This window comes from Plodia interpunctella, chromosome 12 (assembly GCF_027563975.2).
Source record: "Plodia interpunctella isolate USDA-ARS_2022_Savannah chromosome 12, ilPloInte3.2, whole genome shotgun sequence".
In the NCBI taxonomy this organism is placed as follows: Eukaryota; Metazoa; Arthropoda; class Insecta; order Lepidoptera; family Pyralidae; genus Plodia; species Plodia interpunctella.
Window position 1 is genome coordinate 304,613 of NC_071305.1, and position 21,954 is coordinate 326,566.

A 21,954-nucleotide genomic window follows, 5' to 3' on the forward strand; every position below is an offset into this window, starting at 1 on the left:
AGGCTTTATTAAAGGGGATGATGATATTTTGTATAGTTAGTGTGTAGTTATTACATACGTAAGTAGTTACAATAATCCTGCCATTCATTGTGCCAGACCTAACTGTTTTGAAAAAGAGTTAACAGGTTGCATCAAAAGGATTTGTTTAAGTCATAGGGAAATTAGTTTCTCTTAAAAACAATGTCGAATTTTGCGATAAAATAGCAGCTGTAAATACAATATAGCCTACGAACTGGCCGAAATTTAAATCTTTGTCAATAAAAACTATTCGTACAATTTAAGAAAACCTCTCCAAAGTTACTGGCTCATCTGACGATTTCGAAACGCATGAACGCACATTATCCAAACATACATGATCTTTCAAATATAAAAAAAGTCAAATCAAAATCGGTCAGCCGATTGGCTGCTACGATGCCACAGGCATACTAGGCACAGACACGTTAAACTTATAACTCGCCTCCTTCTTTCGTCGGGGGTTAAAAAGAAAGCTAAGTAATACATGAAGTTGCTACCCCTACCATGGTGACAACCACGCAATCACTTAGAGCCGTACGATGCACGTCCCGAGGGAGCACGCGGGGCGCTTACATGATGAGCTGATGGTAGCTATTTGATTAGATGGTGAAAAGATGTGGTCTTGAGGATCTTACTGGGTCTTTTAGAGAATCCAATAAAAGGATATGATTCAATTTCAATTCAATATCCAATAAAATGAAGCGGTGGTGGTGCCACTTGCCATCCTGCTCGTGCCACATGAGTTTGTATACCAATCCGATTCATCTTAGTAGTTTTCATCGACCACCGCTTGCTCCCGGTGAAGGAAAACTTCGTGAGGAAACTAGCACACTGGTTGACAGTTTAAGTTCACTCGTGTGTATGCAACTACTTGCCACTAAATGTCGTCGGTAGGTAGTTGTAAAAGCCATGTAAGATGCCTTTAGGCAACTTGAAGAAATCTGACACTAGTGTTAGCAATGACACATTCGAAAAGAAGAAGAATAAAAGGCTTGCTTTTACGTCGTTGTGTCAAGAGCTCAAATTCTCTTTGACAACCAAAAAGGCGGCATTTTATGTTGACATTGACAGCAATTACACTGATGGTGTGCCAAGTCATGTCGGTAACCCATGCAAGTGAAACGAGCCGGCATGGCGGTAGCGGGCATGAGCTGTTCTTTGACGACTTGTACACACTGGAGGTCCCAGGTTGGAACCACGTTCAAGTCAAGATGATATCTTTTCCAGATGGACCTGGGGCTTGGATGTTTATCAATACATAATGTATATATTAAAATATAATGTAGCTGAGTTAGTATCCCAAAAGGCAAGTCTCGAACTTGTCAGGATCAAGTTGATCTGACCCTAATATAAAAGGGAGTAATCCCCAAAACATTTAAAGAAATTCCTATGTTAAAAAGCAGCATTAACAAAAGTAATTGCGTATACTCCACAGACATTGTAGTTGTGTAGACTGGAGCGGTGTTTCATTAACTGCCAGATTCAATTTTAAAAAATATTTTAATTAATTTTAAAAAATATTATAGCAAATCAATGAACACTCATTTTCTACTGGAGGTAAGAAAAAATATTATAATTATATTAAAATTACATCAAAAATACATTCAAATTATATCAATATTACATCAAAATGACCTATTTATTTATCAATGAACTGTAATTTTCTGCTATAGGTAGGAAAAATTACCTATATTATATAATTAAAATATGTTATATTATATAACGGGCAAGTGAAGAACTGGAGTCATGTCTGTATAATCACAGGTCTGTGCCACCAGGGTGCGCGCCGTGTCCAATCGATTGCCGGCGACGGCCGGCGCCGGACACATGTTCTGACCAACTGAGAATTACTTCTACCCTTTATTATTTAATCATGTTGGTGTTATTGTGCGGAAGAGTCGCGAGTCTATCTGTTGTAATAGAACAAAGCTGAAAAGTTTGCATGTTTGTTCGGAGATGGTAATCTCTGGAACTACCTGTGCGTTTAAAAATCAGATACTTACTACATATTAATGAAAAAGTACAGTTTAATTTGCCATTGTGCATTATTTCCTATAATGTAATCATGTGTTTTTATACATTTATGGAAAACATCTTTAATGTTACGAACAAACAAAAGGTCATTGAACAAAACACCTAAAAATTACGTACAAAGTTAATCAGACAAAGACGTCAGCCCCTAACAAACTGTTACGGCAAGCGTCATCATCACCGCGACCTCTGACCTCTGACAAACACCCCACAACAACCCTTAATTCGTCACACAACACCCTTGTAAAACTACCACCATTGCCACTTTACTAAGATGACATGAAAATCTATTTCGTATAAAATGAGAACCGTAGAATGCGCCATAAATTTCTGTCGTTGAATGTTTTAGTTGATTTTCATCCATTGCTGCATCACAATGATTGTTCCAAATTCTACTCCATACTAACGCAGAAATGTTAAGTAATAGATTTGCGTCGCCGGCGGCCGTGGTGGGGGTCGATAAACGAAACGTTCTAAATTTAATAATTCATTGTCGTATTCATTGGCGCCAAATTCAATTACCAGTCGTCCCGAGGGCCGGCCGGTCCTCGCACGCCCCTCCCGAGACTCTGCTAGGGTTGACAAATTATGCTTTTATCTTCGGCAAAATATTTTTCTATTATAATATCTGAAAATTTTTACAATATTTATATATTTTAAGACTATGAAAAAGACGTAAGACTATGACTATAAAAATATGAAAAAACTTACCGTAAGTAAGAACTTACTTTAAGTATGAGTAAAAACTTTCTACGGTCATATTTTTAAAAGACAGTTCTATCCACTCACCATTGTATTTATTTAACTTACAAAAAATGCAAATGGCGGACTTAAAGCCTAGGGCTTTTTACCAGTCACAGTCGACAGACTGATGTGTGAGAGTTGCGGCAAGTGCAAAATTATAGAACTAGACTAAGTTATAACCATTGTCTTACATTCGGAACTAAAAGTTAACGCCGTCGTCAGCCCTATCGCCCGTTAACCCACTGTTTACTAATTCAGCCGGCAATCACATGCTGTAATTATGTGCCAAATCCCTCGACGCACGCTAGTGGATTTGAGAATAGTCTCACTTCCATTCGGACAGGGGCATACGGGACACTTAGCAAGAGCTCGGAGATATTTTTAAGGTAATCTTCTTCGATTGGCAAAATCGAGAAAATATATACCCTTGGCGTTGGTATGTGAACTCCTTCCATCTAGCTCTGCCACTTCCTATAACACTCCTCCACTCCTAACCTTATTCATACTTTTTGTCGCAATCCAACCATTTTTTTTGGAGAAATGAATAATAATTAATTTTGCTCCTAATTTATATTATCATCCCTTACAGGGTAGACAGGGCTTACCTATAACTATGAAATACGGTATGGGTACTAGATGTTGTCCGAAACTCCGCCCGCGTTTGGTCTCAATATATCTATTGATTGAAACATCAAAATCGGCGGGCCAGCTGGCCCAGCAGTCGTGAAAGCTTTTTTCGCATTTGTAATATTCATTAGGATACTGTTGTTCCAGGAGTACCTTCACTAGACGCAGCCAAAGACTTCACAGTCGACGGGCTCACCGGCTACAATGGGAAGAAGAAGAAGAAAAAACGCAGGCATAGGTAACTATAATATATCTATTTACTTAAAGAATTCGCAAAATAAGATCCCATGAAGTTGCGTACCGAGTCTCATCTCAATGTGATCCATCTTTTTGCCTATAATTTATTAATTCAGAGATATAATAAGTTTTTGTAAACTTAGTTGTTTTATCGGAAAGAGCACTTCTCTTTTCATTAACATGCGTATTCCTGGTTTCATTCTCGAACGCTCCGAAGCCCAGAATTCGCATAGGTTCGAAATAAATATTTTGATCTTTTGTAATCGGACGGTTATTCACGGCTTGATCTTAAAAAAATAGGTTTAATTTTACACTGAACCAGGAACACCCAAGGATGAGAGATTTAGAGGGAGAGGTTGAGGGTATCGTGGCGCCATGGGCCATCAGGCTGAAAGACAAAGAAGACAGTAATGCGTGACCATCTCTCGAAACTTTTATGGTTTAATGTTACGTGCTATGGCTATGCTATACTGTATTTACCCCGGTCTACCCCCTTCTTTCTATTTCTGTAGCAGGACGATCTTCACGTCGTACCAACTGGATGAACTGGAGAAAGCCTTCAAGGACGCACACTACCCCGACGTGTACGCCAGAGAAATGCTGTCGCTGAAGACGGACCTGCCTGAGGATAGGATACAAGTGAGTCTAGCCTCTAGGAAGTTGTAGCGAGAGCGAGGTGATCAACCCAACCACAAAGAGAAGGTCTTCCCTCCAAGCCGAGTAGGCAATTGTGTTGTGCTTGAAGAACAGCGTGTCTTCCGGAGTTGTGTTATGTTTGGAGGTTGTATATAAGCATACAATCTTGCGAATATGAACACCGAGACCAAGTGTTGTTAATCAAATTATCGGAGCCATCTGCCCGCGATATTGCAAACCATTTAGTTTGGCTGTTGAGTGTTAGGTATAAGGTCATGTACAAACTTAATTCTCGATATAACTTCTCAGTAACGGATGTGACTAATGAACTATTTTTGAATCAAAAGTTAGCCACCACGATTACCGTGTTTGGTTTCATTATCTCTTTGATAAGGGGTTATCCCGCCAATCGCGCAGAATTGAGACACAATAGATACACAATTGTTTTACAGGTGCATTTGCACCGGTTCGTAAGGTAAACGTACCTAAAAACTCAAATTATGTAGGTTAGGTAGGTATACCTACCTACCCTACATAATTTGTCTCGCAACTGTCTATGTATAGTTTCCAAATGTTCGACTTTAAATATTATTTTCAATTGTGCCCTTTAATTTATTCAACGAATGCTTCGCCATACGATAAATAATATAAATGTAATTAATGAAAGACATATTCGCCTGAAAGTTCACAGTAGTCGGAGAGAAAGAATGAGCTTTAAATGCACGGCTATAAATCTCTCCTCACACGTCGTTTGAAATATTATCCTTTCACGATATCTTTCTTCCTATCAACTAAGTACTTCTACTTATAATGTCAAAACAAATTACGCAACAGTTGATCTTTCAATAAACCACTTAGAAACTCGACACGATACACCCAACATTATGGTAAGGTATTCATAGACAAGCATTCATCGAAGACGCGCAAAAAACGCGACAATCGTTGTACGTAAACCTACACAAGTTACCTAGCATTGATTTCTATGCGGCGGTTATAGCAGTGAATTTGCAATGATCGGTTGATTTGCGGTTGACAGTACGTATCTGAGGTTTGAAAATTTACCTTTGTTGCTCGACAATGCAGTAACGTGACGCGATGTCGCCACTTGGGGCAACAGACGGCCCTCTGTATCCTCATTTTGCAGCGTTTTAGATATTAAGTGATTAGAATAGATTGGATTTTGATGCGGTCATAGATTAATAGTAGTTAATATAGGTTAATAAAATAGTCAGATGATTCTTCCTCCGTTTGATTTCAAATGGGAGAGATTAATTAGAGTCTTAACTACCAATTGACTGCTACCTATTTCAAACCAAAAAGACGAATGTTTCGACCAATTATATTTTCATTGTATGAGGCTGAAATGGCAATAATGCTAAGTTTATGCTTGCCGCAGAATCCTTTGTCGAATTATATGATGTATAATTTTAAATATTGTTATTAAATTAAAATAATGTGCAGGTTTACTCGTCGTAAGTGCTTTAATTTTCAAACAGCAAATAAAACCTTTTGTTGACTTTTTTTGTTTGTTGGTTGTCATTTTTTCCGTTGCAAGCCCGCAACGTGCCGCTCCCGGGAATCGAACCCGACACCACTGGAATCCGATATTTTCGCAATCAATATCGACCATTCGCGGAAGGAAGTCGCTTTGTCCGTCAGTCAGTTGTATTGTTTGACGCAGGTAATTCAATTAATTTGACATTAGAAGAAATAAATGTTTAAGAACTAAGTAGTTGGGATTAGATTAGATTTCTTCAGTGTTAAATTCAGTTTAGACACTTCCATGTTCGTCTTTGGCTACCAAAAGATGCTTTTGTGAGTCATTCATTTCAAGCTGCATAAATATAACTTCTGCAACGTAGGATTATTATAAACATTAGGATAATTATAAACTAAATTCCGTTTCCGTTTCCTCCATCGCTATACACAGCCGCAATAAAGCGCCTAGCAAAATCAAAATCAAATCATTTATTCAGAAATTAGGCCTTCACAGGCACTTTTTCACGTCATATTCTAAATTAAATGATGTTTACCAAAGCTACAAACTACTAGCATTTCGGAACGACCACTGCTGAGAAGAAATGCCGAAAGAAACTCATTCAAACAGTGTTGGTCCAGAAGGGCTTACCATTTTTTAAATATAAATTTATGTATAATTTTTTATCAGTAATATAACAATGTAAGTACACAATAAAGTACATGGTCAAAAAGTAATACTGAAACATATTATGATTGTGATCAAGTGCTGATGAAAGGAATATATATATACTTATATGTATAATTAACCAAACAAAAAAAACTTTTAATAAAAGATCGAGCTGACCAGTTCCCCCGGCAGCACCCGTTCACGAGTTGACGCGTGAGTCAGCCATCGCGAAGCTCAACCACAATAGAAGGAACCTCCCGACCCGATCCACGACGCCGCTACCGGTTTGACCATTTGATAGCAGTCTATGATAAACCTAGATATCTAGCTAACGAGTGTTAAGAACACAGCGGCTAACCGAACCCGACGCGTCGCTCTCTCACCGCGAACTAGCATCGCTACTTGTGTGTCTTGTAGAGTCGTAATTACTATAAATAGTTTTTCCTTCCACACGGGAGCTCAAGTGGCATTCCCTCCTCAGAACCGGGGAAAACACAAATACTGCCCCTCTCGCCTCCTTGGAACCCCCTCGCCCCTGCCCACCCCACGCATTTATGAAAATTTCATTTCCAAACACAAACCCTATTCACAAACTAAAATAAACCCTAACTTAACCGCACAAAGTTCGAAACCACTTAATTCTGTTTTACAGGAAAATTTCACTATTGCAATCGAAATTGAAATCTACAGTTGTAATTTTAGAGTTGTTTTTGCGTTGTATGAAGGGAATTATGAGTGATGGTAGTTGAATTTTCGGTATAATGGCTGCTGGGGATTAGGTTTCCCCAATTCGGGCGAGACGCAAGATAAATGGATTATTATGCAATCAAACGTCCTCGACAACGATACCCACGTCACGGCCTCGCAGCCATGTAACCTGTGTTACTGCTAATGTTACTTGCTTCTATTTATAATAAAAATATCTATTAATCATAAATCTACAATCGTTATCGTTGTGAAGAGCTGGCACCTCTGATCAATCGATTATTCACATGATACTTTTTTCATCGTATATTTCTTAATAATTTCTTAATTTCTTCAATAATGTAAGTTATCGAGAACATCTAGTAAGTAGTGAAATAATAAAAAACGTATTATTCATATTTTAAATTACTTCCAGAAATGGTTTAGTACTTATTGGGCTGTAGCTAATAAACCAAAATTGTGAAAAGTCTTTATTGGAATTCAAAGATCATAAGTATATCTTTGCCCGTAGAAAAAAACCTTTAGCAATCTCCAGTTCAACTGGAGACTGGAGTGGGAGCTGGAGATTGCTATAGGTTTTTTCACCAAATTCAAAAAATTAATTCCATAAGGACTTCTTTGAAGTCAGAAAATAATGAGTTTCTATTGGAAATTAATTTGATCATATAATAATTCTTAGTGTATTGTTTTTAAAAGGGCCCAAACGGTAGCCAATATTATTAATAGATGATTTTATAAGCCCCGCTACATATTTTGTCCCACTTGAAACTGTAAAATGTAGAGCTATCCCAGGATCAGGAGGAACTCCGCATGGGGCACCTGTTTAAATGGCACCTAAGTGTATAGGTATTCTACATACAGCACCTATGGATATTTTTGAAATGTGTCACAGTGGAATCCTTCTCATAGATAGATAAGTAGTGATAAATTTATACATATCTTTCAATATTATAAATTATTGTTCATAGTTCTCTTTATTTCAATGAATAGGTACCAAAAACATACTCTACGTAGCGACACTTAGGTACCTAAGTACTTATGACCTAGACAAGTAGTATTAGGTAGGTACTTATGCTTTTAATTTTCAATCGATTTCAAACGAACAAAGTAAGTCTATTTATACAGCAACGTCTCAAGCGACAGCAACTACGTCTGTTTGTGTGTCAAAGTAAAACAATCGCCTTATTACGGTGCAATTTTACAAATTGAAATTTCCAATACATGGCCATTAATTATAAAAGTTTACTGATAACGCCATCTAGCGCGGCCCCGGCGAACCACGTAGCCATGGCAACCGCGCGCTGATTGGCCACTTCTGCGGATACGAAACAAAGAGAAAAAACGTATCTGCATACCGTGGTCACTCGAAACTCAATCTTATCATGGTGCGGTAAAGTTGATTTTGATTATGCAATTTATGTTAGGCCCGCTGTTTTGTTTTGCTCCCTCTGGGTTTATTAGCTCCGCCCTTCGTATGGCATGGCGGACGGCCTGTCTGTCTTTTTAGCTTGTTTGTGTAATTTAATAACGTTATGTAGACGACTGTGACACGTAATACGAATGAATTGATTTATTTTTAAATCTCTCAGTGAAATAAATCTGCTTTTTTATGCTGTTACGTGTGCGTTCTTTATTTGCTTTTTTTTGTAAGAGATTATGGAACATAGGAACAATTCATTACTCAGTGTGTCGATGAAGTACTCAACTACATATCTACTTAGGTTTAGTTTTGTCGAAACTTTATTGTTACTTTATAGTTACACGATCTACTCTCTATTCTATTGTATTTATTTATTTATATTAATAAGTTTGTTTATGTAAAAGAAAACAAGTACATTTAGGTAAGAACTTGTGATATATTTTAGTACTCATTTGCAGCGGAAAAAGACGTTTCCAGGTACTTAGCCACATTTTCTCCTCTGCATCAAAATAGTTCATTTTTCAAAGTAGTATAAGTATACACATGTATAGGCAGTTGCAATACCTACAAGCCTACCTAAAACCTAATTTAGCTCGCACCGGTGCCGTTCCGGTAATGTAGCCGGAGCCGGCGCCGGCCGATCGCATTTCGCGCCAATTACCCGCCGATAACGGATATCTCCGCCCGTCGGCTGCGGTCCTGGTAGTCACCACTACCTATATTAATCCGTACTTATATTATATCTCAGCTAGCGGCTCGGCCCGGGGGAAGGGGGGGGGGGCTTCGCTCTGGTAAAATACATCACACTACCAACAAACAATACACTCGACAAGAAATAAGACTAAAATGGCAGGAATTGCATTCTCCTGTTCCTCCTTTCTTTTTATAAAGTCTTGTATGAGACTATAGTACCTATTAGATAAATAAATATATATATTAAGACAAATCACACAGATTGAGCTAGCCCCAAAGTAAGTTCGAGACTTGTGTTATGGGATACTAACTCAACGATACTATATTTTATAACAAATACATATATAGATAAACATCCAATACCCTGGCCAATTAGAAAAATATCATTTTCCATCATGACCCGACCGGGGATCGAACCCGGGACCTCACGGTTCAGAGGCAAGCACTTTACCACTGCGCCACCGAGGTCGTCAAATTACCTATATGTGCTATAAAACAAACTTGAAACTCAATGCACGCCTCCCAGAGGCCGAAATTAGGGCAACAGGAGGTGCAAAATACATATTATGTGGTCCTTTTACTAATAGACTTATTATAATACAATTATTTTTATTTTTTCTATGTCATAGTGCGAAAATATCAAAATTTGTTGGTTTAATAGAGAAGTTATAAATAAAATCTATACACACCACGTGAATACATCCAGCCAATAGTGGGCTACAGCTGACGGTGGGGCCGCGCGCCGCGCCTGTCGGATCGCATTTTGCGCCAATTACTCTCTTTCGGCGCTCTCCGTGTCGAAATGTCGAAATTCTCGGATCTCACGGAAAATGTGTTGACACTCGAATCTTTTGTCGATTCCCCACTGTGCTGGCTTTTTGTTAGAGATTGCACTATTCAGATTAGCGAGTCTTTGTTTGAAAAATGTACCTGGACTAATCGATTCTCAATTCCATGGGATTTATAACCTATCCACGTTAATTTCTTCACCACTGCAACTAACAAATGAATTGAAATAATTATTTCAGGCTTTGCCATTCAAAAAATACATATTCAGATCAAAAATTAAATGTCATACAAAAACCACGCATAAGATACCTTACCAAGATAATTACATATACAACGATAATACAACTTCACATTTTAGTGAAAAATCTGCACTATATCTGGTTTGCCATAATAGCATTGCAATAGCACTACTGATGCTCGGTGTCATAAATACAAGAAAAAGTTGACTACACTTTTTTCAACGATATTACGATTTATAACGATGGAAAGAAACCAAGACAAACTCTTATGCCTCCATTAAATCTAATAAGACCTGATCAGATCTTTAATAAGATTTCAACAATGTTGCAGTCTTATATGGAACAAACGTTTCAAGACATATTGAACAAATCATCGTCCCTTCAGCCGCGAAATTAATTTAACTGCCTTCCATAAATTAGCTCCCCGACTACTCAATCGCAATAAACGAAGAATGTCTATCGGAATGTCTTCTCATGTTAATTACACCCACACTCACACAGGGCTAGCTCACACACACGGGCACACACTTAGAGGAGACACGGGTACAATCAACATAACTTGTGACTGAGTTTTAATTTTAAAGCAAAGTATTCGGACTTTCAACTAGGGATTCGTTATATGATGTATAACTAAACTACATTTGTTATTTAAAAATCTTCTCAAATGACCAAAAGCTCTAGTTTTTAGCTTATATTAATAAAATAGGTATGATAGGATTCTTGTGTATTCTTTCAGAATTTCGCATCAGTTTTATAAAGTTCTTCTATTCATACCTCTGCATTCATAGTCCCAGTCTCCCCTTCGTGGATACACACACCCACACGTCACACACACAGACAAAGCAGCCATTCATTCTGGTGATGAGTTTAGTACCACTATTTGAATTTAATTATCTCTTCGAGGGCCGGGCGTGATATGTGTTTGTTATACGACTGATTTGGGACTTCCTTAATTGGACCCCGAATTTACTTTTATGAGAATTGACATTGTCTATTTGGTTGTAGGTAATACCAAGGTTTCCACACGACGATAGTATAAGATTTAATAAAACACTGCTGTAACGAAATTCGCTTTATTTGAAGATAAAAGGAAACAATACAAACAGGATACAGATTTAAATACAGATTATAATTTTAAACTTTTATTCCAGCTGAACAATGTTTTGAACGATTTCAGTCGAAACAAATAATTTTGACACGTTCTTACTGCCGCCGCCATGCAATGTTATCTGAACTGACTGAAAATATCTGCTTCAAATAAATTTTGTGCTGTTGCAATGGAGTTGCAAGATTCCAACCGAACATATAATAGTTACATTTCATATATACGTCACATACATACGTTTCAAGATAATTAAAAGCTTGTAAAATGAAAAAACAAATGACATTATAACAATTTACACAGCTTTACATAACCTGTTTCATTTCTGTCAAATTCTTATCATAACTGGTATTGCCCGTGCTTATTTTCGATGAAAAGAAAAAACTATGGATAATTTGTGATTAAATAAAAATATCAAGCTACGACAGTGCTTTATAAACTAATATTCCTTATTTATAGATTCCTTGGCCGCTATGATTGCCTGGTACTCTCACTGACTCTGGGTTCATACCTATTGATTTTATTATTTTGTTACTTTAACCTGTACATTGGGTATCGTGTTGACTGTTTAGTATACTAAAAGGTACCGTTGCTAACTTACAAAAAAATTAAAATTAAAATTCCATAAAAATTAAAATTAATTTTAGAAGTATGAAACAAACCAATATTCTTAAAATCGAATTGGAATTTCACACAGACAATAGGTTATAATTCGCGGTCCACAACAATAAGCCAAGCCTCCCCCCCCCCCCCCTCCTCTCCAGTGGTGGGCGGGTGAGAGGTGGGAATGGAAGGTGGCAGGTAGAAGGCAGCTAAATTACGTGCGTGCCTCGTAATAGCCACCTATAGCCTAATATTCCTTATTTATAGATTCCTTGGCCGCTATGATTGCCTGGTACTCTCACTGACTCTGGGTTCATACCTATTGATTTTATTATTTTGTTACTTTAACCTGTAAATTGGGTATCGTCTTGACTGTTTAGTATGGTTACCAGAGTACTCCAGGAGCTGTAAATTAACAAAATTCGATGAATTGGTAAAAACTGGATATTTTAACTGTAGAGTTTAAATAATTTCACAATAGCACGTGCGATTCTCATCAGAATGTTGAAAATGGATGTTCGGTATTCTTTGCAAATCTAATAATATTTATATAAGAAACTGCAAAGTATAATAAGCATAGGTACACATAGCTTCTAAAACTGAAATGATATGAAACAAAAGAAAACTTAACCTATATGCAAGTTTAATTTTCAAAGTATTGATAATAATTGCAATAAGTCGAGGGCGCTATTGTACGACATTAATTTTGCTAATCCGTTTTAAAAGCCGAATCTCCCGCACATTGCATGTCGACACGAGCAGCCGATACCTACGCCCTACAAAAGAACTGCCCTTAGGGTTGTCCAAACTTGAAATTGAGATCTTGAGCCAACAAGATCATAAAGTATGACTTACTTGTATTAAAATGAGTAAGTTTGCTCTTCCTAATTTCATAGCCAGAGAAATATGTGAAAAAAGTACGAAATTTTAATCGAATTCAATATACGTAATAAACCTAATATTAATTTGTTTTTAGCGATTATTTTATAAGTCTATTTCTCAGCCTGTCGACTCGGCGAATCAAATTATTGAACTAAATAAGTAAGCATTCTGTAAGTCCATATTTCGGATACCTCCTATGTCGGCACCCCTGACAGCGCCACCCCGGAGAAGCCAGCAGCAACAAAGGTCCATAATCCACCCTGCTACGTCTTGCCATGATTAAAATGCCGCATGGTGCCACTTGACGACTGTCTGTCTGTACGGACTCAGCTGGTTACCATGGGCTGGTACGTAACCCTGCATGATCAGAAAAAAAAACAATTCTAATATTGAGTTACATGTCCATTCATTACTTACGTAACACGATTTTAGCTTCGGGATTTCAACTATACGAGTAGCTATAACTAAAATATAGTTCACATAGAAAATTCTGGTCTGGCGTCCTATTTGTGAATACATTACATATTTTCACACTTATAATATCATCAGGGATGTAGGATAAACGTTAGAAAATATAATAATATTATGCGTATCCGTCCATGTCCAGTACGCGAATTTGTCATTTCGTGTTTCTGTCCTATTAGAAAAACTGATTTTATGCCGCGCATGTTTTAATAGATAATTAAGGTAAGTAGCTAAGTATAAACCTAAGATTCTTCTCAAATACGAACGGCTCGCCCTGTCACAGTAAAATATTAAACTGCTATTGTATACGTGGATATTTTGTCTGTTATTTTAATAGAACAGGAATAAAGTCGTATGATATCAACTATTTCTTCACATATACAACAAAATGACATTATACGAGTATCACTCTCTTATATAACTCACCTACTAATTTTATCAAAACAAATGAGGTCCCAATGTGCCCTCGTCCACAAAAACGTAAAAACAATCGCGAAAGACCACAACTATAATCCAATTTCCGATGATCTATCGCACACTTCATGTGTAATAATCAATTTAGGAGATAAACTATAAATTATCTACTCTCCAACAAACTTCCAACATTTTCAACCTTAAGTGAAAAGTGATAGGGTACATTTTTCTTTGTCATAAATAGAAAAAGGGTCTGCACGCCCTTACAGAGGATTTGGGTAGCTTGTCCCTAATTTGTAAGAATGAAACGCGTTTGCAAGTTAATGCTTGTTTAGCAAAATGATGATATATTGCGTGCACTTAACACTTTATAATGTTAAATTGAAGTTTCGAATGAGCTAATGGTTTGTAATGAAAACTTTATAATAGACGCTGTGTGTTTCATAGTGCGGAGAAAATGAAAAATATATATGTTAATATAAGTTTATTCTATATGTTGTATGTATGACTAATAGTATAACTTGATGAACTAACCCATGTTTTACAGAACTTAGTTATAAATTAGTTTAGTAGTACCTAACTAGGTACTAACTAGGTACTACTATAACTAATTTCTGTAAAACATGGTAAGTAACTACTTATAAATGAAATGTTATCTTTTAATTTGTGAGATAAAATTCTAACTAAACATTATATATGGTGATAAATTCACAGAAAGAAAATTTCTCACAATAAAATATATTTAATTAACAAATACTATCCCTCAAACAATGTTAAATGTTCACTTGGGACTATGAATGAGAGTTATGTACTAACGGTTGGGTCCCAGGGCTCATCAGAGAATTTATGAATGCACTCACATTTATGTGAGAATGTGCTGATACTTTCCGCGGATTACATTTTATGTTATAATCCATAGTAATATTATACATGCCAAAGTCTGTCTATCTGTCTGTTCCGCTTTCACGGCTAAATCTTGCTGATTCTAGCATTATACTTGTATAATAAGTACTTATACGGATTTAATTGAAAATGTACATAACATACCTACGTTCCATAAAATTTAATTGCAGTGATTCAGTTTTTATAAATCACAGTTTGTAAATAAATATCTAATCAATTACTTGTAATAGATAAAACATAAACTAGATGAATTGCATGCATTGCGGTAAACAAAAGTGATTTCAGTTTTGTTGTGATCTCGTACACAAATAGCATTCATCAGTCATTATCATTGCTATAAAAGCCCCCCTCGCAATAATTGTCAATTTAATTATAATTGTAACCTAGCAGTGTCCCCAACCACGCTTTATGATGTCGACTATTAATATTTGTTATAACTGCGTGTCGCGGCGCTCACTAATTTGATTATGTCTTTTAAAACGCATTCATACCAGTGGTGCGCTCATACAAAACATGACAGCAGATCATACAATGATTATACATTTTTCTTTTATTTTACATTTTTTATATAAATAAGCGGTTGCCCGTGGCACAAAGTAGTTTGTGTGGCTCCAGCATTCCAAATATCTCAACACCAAAAGATCACCAGACTCAGATTCTGACGTGAAAGAAGGAATTAAACATCATACTTCTTTTTGTGTATTGGGATCGCTATTAATTAAAAAATTTATTGTCAGATAACATTTAATACTTTTGTTACATGTAGATATATGAACAAAAATTTAGATTCAGCTCTGGGGGCTCACTGCGTCAAAACATGTATCAAATAAAATCTTGTTGGTGGAAATTAGCAATGGAACCTACCTCATCTTCGTTCGAAATGCAATAAATTTTTTTTTAAAATGTAATGAAGGAGTATCATTACAGTATTTTAGTTACTTCGAATATTTAAATTATTATTCTATTTTTTTCAATTATAAACATTTATAAATGATAGATAATAATGTAATTAAATTTTATATTAGTTAGGTAGGTACATTGTACGTACATATTTCTCTGTCATCTGACCGTTTTCTCAGTTTCTTCCGTCAGCCGCTGACCGTCGGAGCCCAGGGTCCGCTTTCCTACTTTTTAGACTTCATTTCGCACGGGCACCGGCATCCCTAGTTCTCATACCTAAGATATAACTAGACCACCCATTGCTGAGATATACAATGAAATACAACATTAAAAACATTCCTAATTGCGCCCTAATAACCTATAATCCCACAAGGCCACACAATCTCATTCCTAAATACACCAGCTATCTTCCACGCCGACAGCCACACACAACAGCCACGCCACGAGGCCCACGGCCATCCCTTTGTGCCTGGCCCACAGACTATGAAATAAAGCTATTATATCCACTAGACGTACGACCATTGTTGATCAAAACACGCAAATTAGATGGACATTTAGCTTTTTATCTTGCTGGTTTACAAGTGGTTACGTGTTAGCTGTTTGCTTATCTTTTATAATTACGTGTTCATTTGTAACATTTCGAGTATATGAGTTGAGTATGTTGTCAAATACTTTCAATGTTGAGTTATATTTCAAAATTTGCAAGCCACCAAAATAACAATTAGTTACGTTATTAGTTATTATTAAATTTACTTTGTTTTGCTTAAAAATATTCCGGCTTATAATTAACACTTACCTAATTGTTTTGAGATAATCTTTAAATAAAAACGCTGTGAAAAACCATTGTTATAGGTTTTTTGTTGCAAATTAACTATACTGATGCTAAATTGTACCTAGTAAGAAAGTAGTACCTAACAAAATTTCTTATCCCATAATTGGAGTGATTAAAAAGTTCACCAATCAGAAGTCGTGAAGTACGTGACGAACTAGACACAAGCCGTACATTTAATTTCAAAAATCACGCATCATTAAAACAACCAAAATTATCCAAGTCGAAACTTGTAGCAAATCTTCCAATAGCCTGAAGCAACAAACGTGACAATCCGAGTCAAACCGTCTCATTTGTCATAATTACACGTCCGGCACGTGTCCGGCCCGGCCCGGCTCTAACGAGCCGCCGCCCGCGCCGCCGGACGCCCCGCTGAGCGGCGCGCGCGCCTGTTTGCGTGTCTTGTGTCTGTAATGTGGGAAACAGTGGTCGCATTACTGGATAATGGCGTGCGAATGAGTTACTTTTGTTGTTTGAGGGTTACAAAAATAACATTTTCTTAAATACTTTGTGACTGAATGGTACTTAAATATGCTGTTTCTCTTTTATTTTATTCAAGAATAACAAATAGTGTATATGTATCCCACAGTTTTGTTATTCACAATTTGAATTATAAAGGTAAACGAGCAGAAACAATGCTAGAGCTGAAGCAAAACAATGATATGGTAAGAAATAACAAAAAAAAATTAAAATCAAAGTGACAATAAAAGAGAAAGTTGAACAATAAACGATGGTTCAATATGAATTATGTCGGTCACAGTGTATAGACATTAACAGGTCATTTCATACATGTTTCTTTGTTTTCCTTTAGTATAATCTGACTCGAGTGTAACTATATAATACTTATTCAAAGGATTCATTATATCAAATAGATATTTTTTGTTTTATTTTTATTTCTATACACGCTATATATACGGAAGCTGTTCTGTATATAGGTAGTTGTATTCTGTGTGCTTTTATTAATAAAGATTTATCTATAGTATGTATAGGTCTTCACCTATACTTTTCTGCCGACTTTCAGTAAATTAATATCAAATAGACTGCATTCTACTCCATGCACCTTTATTTTAACTAAGTTACAGGAAAATATTTAATTATGTTTGAGACGTATATCTATTCTCTAGTCTAAATGTGAGGACGATAACAATAAACCTCAATTTCCCGAATCGGTTAGCAATCGAGTAAAAATTTAATCACGTAAGTCGCGTGGTCATCCTGTGTGCGGTGTCCACAATGCGGCTTTCTGGCGGATTGGAGAAGTCGGTAAATAACGATACGCCCAAATCAACGGCGAATGGAAACGAATGAGACGCATTAGTTACTAAGTGGACGGTGCGAGGCACGAGCGGAACCAATTTGATGGCTTTCTTGGGAAACTGATCTTAATTAAACCAACGTTAAAACAAAGCAATATTGCTTTGTTTTTTGTATACCATTAATATTATTCACGTATTAGTGGAAATATTTTTAAATTTTAATCTAGAAGACAAAAATCAAGCAGAAAGCTTCTTGTATGATGAGTGTTAAGTAATTTTAGTTGATTTTTTTGTTCGATATAACTGTGAGTTAAGAAAGTAAGTACATTAACAATAATACAATAAATAAACAATACATGGACAACTACGGTGGACGGGTGGTGGGTTTTTTACTTTAATTTGTTTGTTCAATTACTTAATATTGAAATTAAGCAAAGTAATTCTTGCCATTGGACTTCTGGTGCACAAAGTATGATACAACAATAGTTTATCCAATTCCGCTGTCGTCTATGTCTTGCCCCCGCTATCTATTCAGGCAGTAGTATTGTGGTCTTCATCCACTACGCTCCATTTGGAGCCGATTGTGGGCTCTTCGCAAATTCGTTTACGAAACTCATAAAATTAAACGTCCTCGGCCATTACATACAATTAATAGAATGTTGCCTTTATGTATGAACTTTTGGGAAAACCATTCGAACGATTGGATGATAAGAAATGTAGACAGTCATAGAAGATGTTTCTCTACTTGGCAGACTAATAGAGATTTTTAATAGTAATATTTTTTGTTGTGATGTTATTAAGGCTAACCTTAATTTTTTCCAAGTAACTTGCATTTGTTGGCACTTTCGACGTCTTACACTATTTTTGGAAATGGTTGCAAAGATTAACTCATCGTTGATGTAAATTAAAAGATATGTCATTATGTACCTAACAGAGTTTAAAGGAATTAGTTATTAGAAACTTAGGTAAAGTAAGGGTGGAATTCAAACTTGGAATCGCAGTGAAACTAGCTGCATATTCGCTGCAAAGTTTATAATTGAACTCCATCCAGTTAGGAAGTTCCCGGAGCGGGCACTCATACTCGAAACTCTTTCTTTGTCCGGAGTTGGGACGCGATCGGATTTGTTCAAAATTTAATCTAGTTTGAGTTCTTGTAAGAATAGATTTAATTAAAATTAAGAGGGATCGTAAGAATATGGAAATAAAAATATCTTTTTAAGATGATACTCCACTAAAACATCAAAGTCGTGACAGATCAGAAGTTAATCTTGAAATTAAAAAAAAATAAAAGAAACTTTATAATACTAAAAGAAACACTTTTCTGGCTCATACAATGTTGAATGTTTTATTGCACGTATATCACCGCCGTTAGTATGATTTTAAATTTTCCAAAAAATTTACATTATATCTTGCTCCATAGATTATCAATGATATAGGTCTAACTCCCGTGGAGTTTGGACTTTCAACTTATTTACGAAAGTAAACATCTATATTACAAAGTACAATCAACAGCATGTCGAATTACCAAAAAACTATACATGGTATCAGCTCAGCAGCGAATTTGCAATGAATTGTATCCATCAATATTGACTCCACAGCCGACACCTCGCAGCAGCCGCAGTCAGAAGAAGCCCGCACCGGGATCGAATCTGCCAGTGGAGGGGGCTATTATCAACTTACTGCCGAGCCATTTGGCAGCTGCTTAACATAAATGATTCAATAAGAAGAAGCTTTAAAGCGCTGTCGTGTTTTGGGGTTGTTTTTATAAAGAATAGGGTAGCGTTATAATCACTTGTCATGTCATGCACTCATGCTTCCATCCTAATATTATAAATATGAAAGTTGCGGCGTCTAGCGTGTGGTCCCGCCCCGGAACACAGATATTCCATATCCTCCCGTATAGGTCGTACGACGCGACTAAGGGACACACAGCCTTAACAGCTGACGTAAGGCAGGCGGCCAAACAGTAACAAACAATATTGATCACAAGGCAACCATAGTAATAAATCGAAAAAACAAAATCAGTTAACATTACCGAAAACTAATCTACTAATAGAATCATTGTCCGAAAACAAAGCATTACAATCCGTACAGTGCAGTGCTCACAATGTGGAAGGTCGCAGGTCCCGGCGACATGCGACGCGACACGCCACCGCTAATGCCATCGAACCCTTGGGAATCACGCCTCATGGGAATTTAGGGAATTAATATTGTCAATTTGTTAAAGCACTTTAAGTAGAGCACTCGTGAAAATGTATTTTTGATTATCTCGTGCTATGGCGCATGGGTGCTCTTTAAATTTATTATTTTTGTAGTATATATTATTTTCGTCATTACTATCATAAACTAATCATACCAAAATGCCATTAGATATATGTCCTATAGTGGGTGATATGGAGGCCCACTTTCACAAAATATTTGATTTGGATTTCGAATATTACAAGGACGGAAGGTTAAATAAAATGTACTGAATATAAACACTTAAATTACCCGTCCAGTCAATCGTACAGACAATAAAAGGCATTACAACAAATACAATGTCGACATCGTAATAAAGGCAGCCATTAAACCCGAGCCATTACACCGCTTTGCTAGGGGGCGCCGGACAGTACCTTACTCCGCTGCGCTAGGGGCCGGCTACCTGATGAGATTAGACGACAATTGCAAAGGTTTTCATTTTGATGGACTCGTAATAGAGCTTACAAAATCACATCCTTACCTATTACAAAAATTAAGTCCCCCTGTATGTCCGTCTGTCTGTATGAACGTGATAAACTCAAAAACTACCTTTAAACAGTTTCACCAATATTGTGATTTCTGAGGAAGGTTTAGGTGAATAATTTATATTCGAGCGACGCCGGGGCGGCCCGCTTGTTAATAATAATAATAATAACCTGCATCTAATCATACTGTGTAGTCGCTAGAAAGTAATACAAGAAGAAAAACTATCAGCGTTGTAAAACACACGACACGAACCAGTAGACGAACAAAATCTAACTCGAGAAGAACAGAATAAACTTGGTAAAGAAACTCATTATAATGCACGCGTAAAACAAGATATAGGTTATGGAACATTTCCATACCAGCATGTCTATTCTACTTGCATGGAATATTGCATTTTCTCGAATTCCGCGTCTACTGCAGTCACCATTAAGAGTCCCGGCCATAATTCAACCTCTGCGCGAAGACATCCACGCACTGAGCAATGTTATGGCCTGTGGAGACGCGACCGGGTTACATAATGCCGTACGAAGTATCCCTATTAAACTAAAATGTGTTTTGTGTATTTTGTCTCGTTACGTTAATGTCAATTGCAAAGTTCGATAGTGACAAAGAAGAAGAAAGTCTAATCGTTTTAGCCCCCAACGACAGAAGGAGGAAGTTATAAGTTAAACGCGACTGTGTATCTTTATGTCTGTTCGTGGTATCTTAGTAGCCAAACGGCTCCACCGAATTTGATCTAGTATTTCCTTTATTTAAAAGACAATTTGATCGAGTGCTCTTAGCTATTAGAAACTACTATTATACACCATTCTAAGCTAAATTCCTCGAATGTGGCTTACTAGTAAATTACGCATGTTTGTTTGTCAATACAGTTGTGGGCCGTGAAATCGATTACTGACTACAGTGTGTACCTCAAGTCAATTACTGGTAAATGGAATACAATAATATTTTGAGACTTTTATTAAAGAGAGTCAACCCTTTAGAGAATAGCAAAATTCTTTATCATTGAAATATCCCAGCCCAATATGGTCAACTTAGACGGTAAATCCGTTTTTCCGCTTTCCTACTTTTTCGCTTCCATTTCTAACGGTCGTCGGCATCTCTGGATAATAGTAAACTGATCATTCCGTTAGATGTAAATAGTTAACTTTCTTGGCTAATATCTTTGTCAGAAGAAACGGCCATTTTTGGCTTCTTTAAATAGAGCCTGAAAATCTGCGTCTAGTTCATTAAGCCTGGTTATTTGACCCCAGTATCAGCTCCACACACATACGAAATAACAACATCCCAAAACAAATTTTTTAATAACTGAAATCGAAACCCAAATGAGCCTCCATTTATTTGCTTACTTTATTGAAGGCCAATGTAATTAATAGACATACTTTTACACAACTGCGCATGTGTTAATTATGTTTGCTGAGCAATTACCGGCATTGTTCGGGGAAATGGACCTGTTGTGGTGAAATATTGGCCAAGTTCGTAGATAATTACGTCAAGTATATTAATATATTTATTTATTGTGATCTATATAAGGATAATAAAACCCGTTTAATACAATTTCAGAAATACTCAACCAAAAACGCGAAAAAGTAAA

At 36.6% G+C, this 21,954-nt stretch overlaps 1 protein-coding gene across 2 annotated transcripts in view; it reads left to right on the top strand.

The window, feature by feature from the left end:
- The window catches only part of LOC128673999 (visual system homeobox 2-like), a 98,999-nt gene that overhangs the window by 45,600 nt on the left and 31,445 nt on the right, over nucleotides 1-21,954 (top strand). For both annotated transcript variants that reach the window (XM_053752206.2, XM_053752207.2), the window contains 2 exons: nucleotides 3,565-3,655; nucleotides 4,167-4,293. In XM_053752206.2, the coding sequence (XP_053608181.1) occupies nucleotides 3,565-3,655; nucleotides 4,167-4,293 (218 nt within the window). The remainder of the gene's footprint in view (nucleotides 1-3,564; nucleotides 3,656-4,166; nucleotides 4,294-21,954) is intronic.